Here is an 8,250-nt window from a genome sequence, read left to right as displayed (position 1 = left end):
TCTCTGAGCATACTGCAGCAGCCAGAGTTGTCAAAATGGTGGCATCTGTCAAAACAGCTGCACCACCTGAGCCTGCAGCCATCCACAGGTACCACTGCAGGAGCTGTCCACAGTGGTGGGCCCGCCTCTCCAGCCTCCCGGAGCAGGTCTGCAGCAATGGCACCTCAGACAAAGCCTGTTGCTGGGAAGGTCTTCCCATCCTAACCCATGGGCCCAAAGCAGGGAAAAAAGCCACCAATCCCTGAGCAGGAAACCCCACCAATCTTTGAGCTTCCCAAGCTCAGGACTTGAAATCCCACCAATCCTCACTCTGGAAATCACTGCTCTGAAAAGCTCCACCCCCTAAGAAATCCTATATAAACCCTTTGTTCCATTTCCTGCAGTCCTCTCCTGGGAGCAGGAGGAGACAAGTCTAGATTCATCCCTCCACACCCTGAACCCTCCCAATAAATTTTTAAATGAGATTTTCTGCCTGGTGTGACTCATTGGTAGAAGCAATGAATTGAAGATGGGAAGAAGCAAAGAAGTAGAGCAGGGCTGAGGCTCCTGAGCTGCTCAGCTCAGCTGGGGATAGCCTCCCCTGGGAGCCGGAACAACTCTGTTGAGGCTTCCTCTCAGAGAAAGAGAGGAGAGAGAGAGAAGGAGAGAGAGAGGAGAGAGAGAAGAGAGAGAGGAGGAAGGAGAGAGAGGAGAGAGAAGGGGAGAGAGGGGGAAGAAAGAGAGAAGGGAGAGAAGAGAGAGAGAGAGAAGAGAGAGGAGAGAGAGAAGAGAGAGAAGGGGAGAGGGAGAGAGAGAGAGAGAGAGAGAGAGAGAGAGAGAGAGAGAGAGAGAGCGCTGTTTCACTGAAAACTATCTTGGAGAAAGCTGTTTCTCCAGCACTCACTGCTGCCCAGGATCTTGCATACCACAGGCAGGAAGGTAAGTGTCATTTCTTCTAGCCTGGGGCAAAATGGTGCCTGGATACTCTGAGGCAGAAGCAGACACAGGCTGGTATTTTACCTATTTACTTATTTTACATAGGATCTCATGTAGCTTGAGCTGGTCCCCAAACACTTGATATATTGATATATGGGAACTGTGGCACACCCTGCAGTCTTAGCACTTGGGAGGCAGAGACAGAAGGATCAGCACAAGTTTAAGTTCAGCCTGGTCTAAATAGCCAGTTCTAAGCCAGCCAGGGCTATATGCCAAAAGACCTGTCTCAAAAACAGACAAAAAACCTCTGTGTAGCCAAGCTGGCATTTTCCTCTTTCTATAATCTATGTGGTAGCATTGCAGATAGACATGCTCCACTATGCCTAACATGTGATGTGATGTGTGTGTGTGTGGTGTATGTGAATGTGTGTGGTGTATGTGAGTGAATGTGTGTGTGTGTGGTGTGTGTGTGTGTGGTATATGTGAGTGTGTGTGGTGTATGTGAGTGAATGTGTGTGTGTGTGTGTGTGATACAGCATCTGACAGGTGGCCTGGGATCCTCAGCTGGTGGGTTGGTCCAGGTGCTGCTTGTTTCTGGTCAAGAACAGATGGAAGTCAAGATAAAAGTTCTGTTTCTCTCAGGAACAGCTAGAGTGCTTTAGGGTGAGGCCTGTGCACTAAGCGAGGGTGTGGAAAGGGTTTTTCACGGCGTGTTACAGTTTAGCTCTTTTAGAATGACATTGCTGGTCTCAGACTGCAGTGGAAACTCCAGACCTCCGCAAACCAGTGATGGTGTCAAAAGTGTTACAGCTCCCTAGGTTAAGTTGCTGCGTTAAGCATGGCAGAGGAAGAAGGCAGACACCCAAAACTGGTCAGAAGGTAGGCCTGGTGAGACTAAAGCTTGGCAGGTGCTTCACCAGCAATCAGCACTGAGCTGGCGGCCATGGAGCAAGCTTCAGCGGTTGCCAAGGCAGCTCTGCCATCGCTGCCTTGGCAGTCAAGCCCCAGGCATCCAGTGGTGATTCTTTGCCAGAATAAATGGAGTCTCAGATGGTCATGGTGGAGAAATGGCGTGAGAGGGCAAGCCATTTATTTTCATGACTCAGGGATTTATAAACCTTGGGTGGTGGGGAGGCTTTTGAGGACCAATGTGCTTTATTCGCTGGGGCTAGGGTGCTAGGGATACTTGATTTACATGCAGTGGTACAGTAGCTCATTTACATGCGGCAGCTCAGGGTCCTAACACAGAAGGAGAACACAGGACTTAATTATCCTATGGGTGGGGGAAGAACTTCCAGGCCATAATTATCTCAGCTGGGTTTGCTGCCCCAGTCTCTCCCCGACACAATATGATTCAATTAAGATAGATTTCCCCAGGACAAATCTGATGGTGTCACCATTGTGTCTGATAGTCTTCCATTCATTGCCTCCTAAGAGGAAGAGAGAGGTTTTTGTGCTGCGTTGTTCCAACGTCTTTGTGCCTCCCGTATTCTACTACAGATAGTTGTGGCCACAGCCTCCATCGCTTCCTGATCTCGTGTTTCTGGTCCTCCCACCCCCCCTCATATGATGTGCTCCCACTGACGCCCTTTGAGGCCTTTTCTCTTAGTGATTGCAGGTTCTATGGTCTCCTTCTTCTTGGTTACTTCTTTGCTTGTTTGCCAGGTCTGTCCTCATCTAACTGAACTCCGAACGCTGGAAGGAAGGGAAAGGGCTCCATCTCTGAATTTTTTTCACTTATTTGGTCATCTAACAAAACTGGTGAAGAGGAAATTTAACTACAAGGCCCGAGCCTCTCTTCAGAATCCCGGATCAAGAGCGAGATCTATTAATAGAAAGATCAAGCTAATTATGTCTAAAACGTCCTTTACCATCTTCTAATCTGATTCTCTCCTGTCTCTTCCCCAACCTCAATAAAAGATAATGTCTTCTCTAGTTGCTAAGGGCAAAAACATTAGCATCATCTCTAACCCTCTCTCACAAACCTTAGTTTTGTTTTTTTGTTTTTTTCCGAGTCAGGGTTTTTCTGTGTAGCCTTGGCTGTCCTGAAACTTGCTCTGTAGGCCAGGCTAGCCTCAGACTCAGAGATCCATCTGCCTCTCCCTCCCTGAGTGCTGGAATTACAGGTGTGCACTACAGTGCCCAGCTTCACAAACCTTTTTTAAAAAATATATACTTATTCATTTTTACTTAATGTCTTTGAGTCTTTGCCACCATGAAACATATGTGTGACTAGAACCCATAGAGGCCAAAGAAGGCACCAGATCTAACGGAACTGTAGTTATAGTCAGTTGTGAGCTGCCACGAGGGTTCTGGGTAGCTAGTCCTCTGAGCTGCTGAGCCACAGCTCCTACACACATGGTCTTTCCATTCATTAACTGGTCCTTTGGATTTTCCTTTAGAAATATATGCAGCAATCTGACTGCTTCTCATTACATCTCTGCTGTGCCCTGGTCCAAGCCCTCGCCCCTACTCATGACCTTTGACCTTCTCAAGCCTCTTGGTTTCCTGCTTGCTGTTTTCACCAGCAGTTAACAGGGATCCTGTTTTGTTTTTGTTTTTGTTTTGTTTTGTTTGTTTGTTTGTTTTTTGGTTTTTTTGAAACAGTGTTTCTCTGTGTAGCCTTGGCTGTCCTGGACTCCCTTTGTAGACCTGCAGGCTGGCCTTGAACTCACAGCGATCCGCCTGCCTCTGCCTCCCGAGTGCTGGGATTAAAGGCGTGCTCCACCATGCCCGGCCCTTGTTTTTGCTTTTAAATCTCTTCTCAGATTGTTATTCTCTGTCTAAAACATGTCACAGAAGAGCTTGATGTCCTCACATTGACACACAAAGTTTCTCCTGATGAGTCTCCATTTCTCCTCTGTCTTCATGAGCAACTTCCCCATTACCCTGTGTTTTCTCTGACGGGACAGCACATGCCAGCTCAGAGTTTCTGATTTTTTTTTTAATCTTCTGTCAGAAAGGCCCTTCATCCTTTACCCCAGTATCTGTGGACAGGACTCATTTCCTTACTCCAGATATTAATTCTTTACCTTCCCAGTGAGATCTTCTCTTGTTTAACTGCAAGTTAAGAGTTGCAAATTATTTATCTCCCACACTTTAATTCTTCCCAGATTTATTTCCCTACAGAACAATTTTTACCATAAGACACACTATGCATTTTTCACTTTTCTTTGTCAGGGTTTAGCAAACTCTTAAAAACAACCTGTGTGTTGTGCATCCGCTGCTGTTGAGTACCTAAAATGAGCGCTGGCATGTAAAAGGGTGTGAGCGACCTCTGTGGAGTGCACGGATACACAGGACCACAGAGGACCAGAGAAAGAAAACACTGAAGTCCAAGAAGACTTCCTGGAGGAGTAAAACCATGGCAGCCCCTCCCATACAGCATTAGGGAAGCCCCGCCCACCATGAAGGAGCAGGGGCCGGAAGTAGATTTCGGGCGGAAGCCAGACTAGGCCCACTGGGCTGTCCTTCCGACCTGCCCCAGGCCCCGCCCACCCTAATGTAGGCGAAAGGTCAGTGGCGCTGCTAGGGCAGCGGAGCAAGACGTAGACTGTGCGGAGCTGCCAGGTAGACTGACGGAAGACTGACCATGGCAGACCAGCCGAAACCCATCAGTCCGCTTAAGAACTTCCTGGCCGGCGGCTTTGGCGGCGTGTGCCTGGTGTTCGTGGGGCACCCCCTGGATACGGTCAAGGTGCGCGGAGTCTGGATTTGGGGCTTGTCGGGGAAGGCCCTTGGGGACGCGGAAAGTAGGGTCCCCCGCGAGATGCTGTCTCTGGACAGAGTGAGGCGGGTGGATGCTTCCGTGGGAAGCTGACAGGGGCTTGGTATATAGTTTACTAGTAGAGCGCTGGTCTACTGCGAAAGGCTCTGCATTCAACCCCCCAGCACTTCAAACAGACAAACAAACAAACAAAAAACCAAGGAACCCCTAGCGAATCATTGTCTGCGGAGTGGGCAAAGGCTGTACCCCGCGCCCTATTCCAGTCCTATTTCAAGATCTTCGCATGACAGTCTTTTCTGACCCCCACACCACTTCTTAGGAGATGAAAGAAAACACTGCTCTCCAAACCCCCGTTTCCAGTTAACCCTAATAGTGTTATAAAGATCGAGACAGGTTACCTGTAGACTCAGCCTCCCCCAAAAAACAAAGGACCAAGGTGCCAGAGGTGTCTGACACAGTCCTGTGAAGCTAGTGTGCGCATCGCCTTCGCTTGTGCACTTTTCTTTGCCTCAAGAGGCACTTGGCCATTTTCTGCCAGTCACTCTCCCGCAGGGTAAGCTGCATAACCTAATGCATAGTCACCCCCATAGGAAGCAATGCTGACCCAGTGACCAGCCAGGCTCAGGTGAGGAAGAGGCCCGAGACCGAGGAAACTTGATAGAGTTCCTTCCTAGACCTTTCTCTCCTCACCCCTCCATTCTTCCTTCCTCTTGGGGCACTCTGAGCAGAGTCTGTATTCACTGACTTAGCTCCTGAAGACTCTTTATAGGTGTTTTGTTTTTTTTCCTCCTGGCCGTAGACCTGAAGGAAAATGACAGGTCACAGCCAGGATGAGCCTGTGGGAAGACGACATGAATGAGCCGTGTGTGTTTGTGTGTGTGTGTGTGTGTGTGTGTGTGTGTGTGTGTGTGTGTGTGTTGCTGGGGCAAGGAAACCAGAGAAGACATGAATCTCATAAGAGTGGTAACCTCTGTGGGGGGGGCACACGCCTTTAATCCCAGCACTCAGGAGGTAGAGGCAGGTGGATCGCTGTGAGTTCGAGGCCAGCCTGGTCTACAAAGTGAGTCCAGGATGGCCAAGGCTACACAGAGAAACCCCGTTTCAAACAAAACAAAAACAAACAGAAAAGAAACAAGAAAAAAAGAAAAGAATATATAAGGGCTCTTTTGGTTGGCAAGCTTGGACAGCGACTCTGTTCAAGAATAAAGCTAACCAGAGGCAGCTCATTCTAGGGGATTCTGTGGTAGTAAGCAATGTGAAATCAGATGGTAGCAGCAGTGAGCGCTGTGCTTGCTGGTGCGTCTGATGCAGTAGGTGTTCAAGTAGCTCTGTCTGGCAAGGGAGAGCGTCTGGCCTTTACTCCTAATCCTGTTCTACAGAGGCAGAAATCTTGTTCTGCGTATCTGAGACTTTTAAAAAATACCCCAATATTCTTGTCTCCTTATGTAAGTGGTTTTTTGTTTGTTTGTTTGTTTGTTTGTTTGTTTTAATCCTCTCGTTCTTGATGTTATTCCCAGCAAGGGCCTAGTGACCTCTGTACTGAATTATAAATGGCTGAAAATACTCACTGGCATGTTGACACTAGAAGACTTTTCCTTTTAGTGTAAACCAAAACCACAGCTGACTGCTGTCCTTTTGACCTCAGAGAGCCTGGGGTCAGCAACGAAAATCTGATGCTTTTGTCATTTGGGGTGTGTGTGTGTGTGTGTGTGTGTGTGTGTGTGTGTGTGTGTGTGTGTGTTTGAGACAGAGTCATGTATCCTATGCCAGCCTCAAACTTCAGATGACCTTGAACTTCTGATCCTCCTAAGTATTTGAAGGTTCTTTCCGAGTTTCAAAGCAACTGAACCATGGCCCACATATCCTGTTTAGTAACAACTGTCACACTTCAAACTGGGGCTTGGAAATTTTTTTTATGGATGGTAGTGTTGGAATAGGAATTGAGAGCTGACTGAAGCTGGGCCCAGTGGTGCACACCTGTAATCCCAGGCAGGAGTAGGCGGATCTCTGTGAGTTTGAGGCCAGCCTGGTCTACAGAGTGAATTCCAGGACAGCCAAGGATACACAGAGAAATCCTGTCTCAGGGGTGGGGGAAGAAAAGTAGGGAAAAGTTGAACTGATTTTTTGCTGGGTATAGTGGTGCGTGCCTTAATTCCAACACTTGGGAGGCAGAGGCAGGCAAATCTCTGAATTCAAAGCCAGCCTGGTCTACAAAGGGAGTCCAGGACAGCCAAGGCTACACAGAGAGATCCTGTCTTTAAAAAAAAAAAAAAAGGAAGAAGGAAAGAAAAGCTGACTGATTTCTGAGGGGAAGGCTAGGAGGAGCTATATATAATCTGGCATGGGAGGTGTCTTAGGTCTTGGAACACTGGAGACTAGCAGTGTATAAAGGACAAAGATTTATTTTTTTACAGTTCTGGGGGCTATGAGTGCCAAGATGCACGTCTCTACATCGGCCAGGGCTGTTGGTGCTGTCATCCCATGGTGGAAGATGGAAGGGCTGGAGAGCAAGAAATCAGACCCAAGGCTCAGGTCTTATTTTTATTTTTTATTTTTTTGTAGACCAGGCTGGCCTCGAACTCACAGCAATCCACCTGCCTCTGCCTTCCGAGTGCTGGGATTAAAGGTGTGCGCCACGATGCCTGGCCCTCAGGTCGGTTTTGTTTTTTTCTTGTTGTAGTTCTGTTTTTTCTGTTTTTTGTTTTTTTTTTTAATTTTTTTAAATTTTTTTTTAATTTATTTTTTTTTAAAGATTTATTTATTTATTATGTATACAATGCACATCAGATCACATTATAGATGGTTGTGAGCCACCATGCAGTTGCTGGGAATTGAACTCATGACCTCTGGAAGAACAGTCAGTGCTCTTAACCGCTGAGCCATCTCTCCAGCCCTTTGTTTTTTTTTTTAAAGACAGGGTTTCTCTGTGTAGCCTTGGCTGTCCTGGACTCACTTTGTAGACCAGGCTGGGCTCGAACTTACAGAGATCCACTTGCCTCTGCCTCCCCAGTGCTGGGATTAAAGGCCTGCGCCACCACGCCCGGCTTCAGGTCTTGTTTTCAGCTAGCATTAATCATTCACAAGTAAACATCTTGTGTCAGATCTCCCCTCCCAACACTGTTACTGCGTTTTGGGGTTAAGTTCCAACTCGTAATTTGGGGCAAGAGTGAAGCAAGGCAACGGGACGGGGACTAGGATAAGGTATCTGCTGAGGAGCACTCTAGGCCCTCACTAGTTGGCATGGCGGATGTCATGATGAGATAAATAGAAAAGACGTTAAAGAAAAAAATCAATGGGGCGGGGATGTAGCTCAACTGATAGAGGACTTGCCTAGCAGGAATGGAAGCCTCAGTTTTGGTACCCAGCACCATGTAAAGCCCGAGCAGGGTCCCTCTAATGCCAGCACTTGGGAAGTTGAAGCTGGGGGCTAAAAAGGTCAGAGTCACCTTCTGCTACAAACTGAATCAAAGGCCAGCGTGGGATATGGAAAACTGTACCTCAGAAAAACAAGTAAATAAAGTCAAAACCCTGGTCTACACGGAGAGTTCAGACCAACCAGTGCAGTAGTTTTCACTGTTTTGAAACAATGAGACCCTGTTTCAGAACAA

General features: G+C 47.6%; 1 protein-coding gene across 2 annotated transcripts in view; it reads left to right on the top strand.

Annotated features, from left to right (window-relative positions):
- Positions 1-506: 506 nt before the first annotated feature.
- Positions 507-8,250, top strand: part of SLC25A20 (solute carrier family 25 member 20) — a 28,652-nt gene continuing 20,908 nt past the window's right edge. The window contains exon 1 of one of the 2 annotated variants that reach the window (XM_084752752.1): positions 507-918. Coding sequence is in view for 1 of the 2 variants with exons in the window: in XM_084752751.1 (XP_084608877.1) it covers positions 4,508-4,612 (105 nt within the window). In the remaining variant the exon portion in view is untranslated. Of the gene's footprint in view, positions 919-4,384; positions 4,613-8,250 lie in introns of those variants that run through there. The other variant, XM_084752751.1, reaches the window with a different exon arrangement.

Source organism: Acomys minous, assembly GCF_964271855.1.
Source record: "Acomys minous genome assembly, chromosome: 13".
Taxonomy (NCBI): Eukaryota; Metazoa; Chordata; class Mammalia; order Rodentia; family Muridae; genus Acomys; species Acomys minous.
This window is presented reverse-complemented; position numbering and strand designations above follow the sequence as displayed.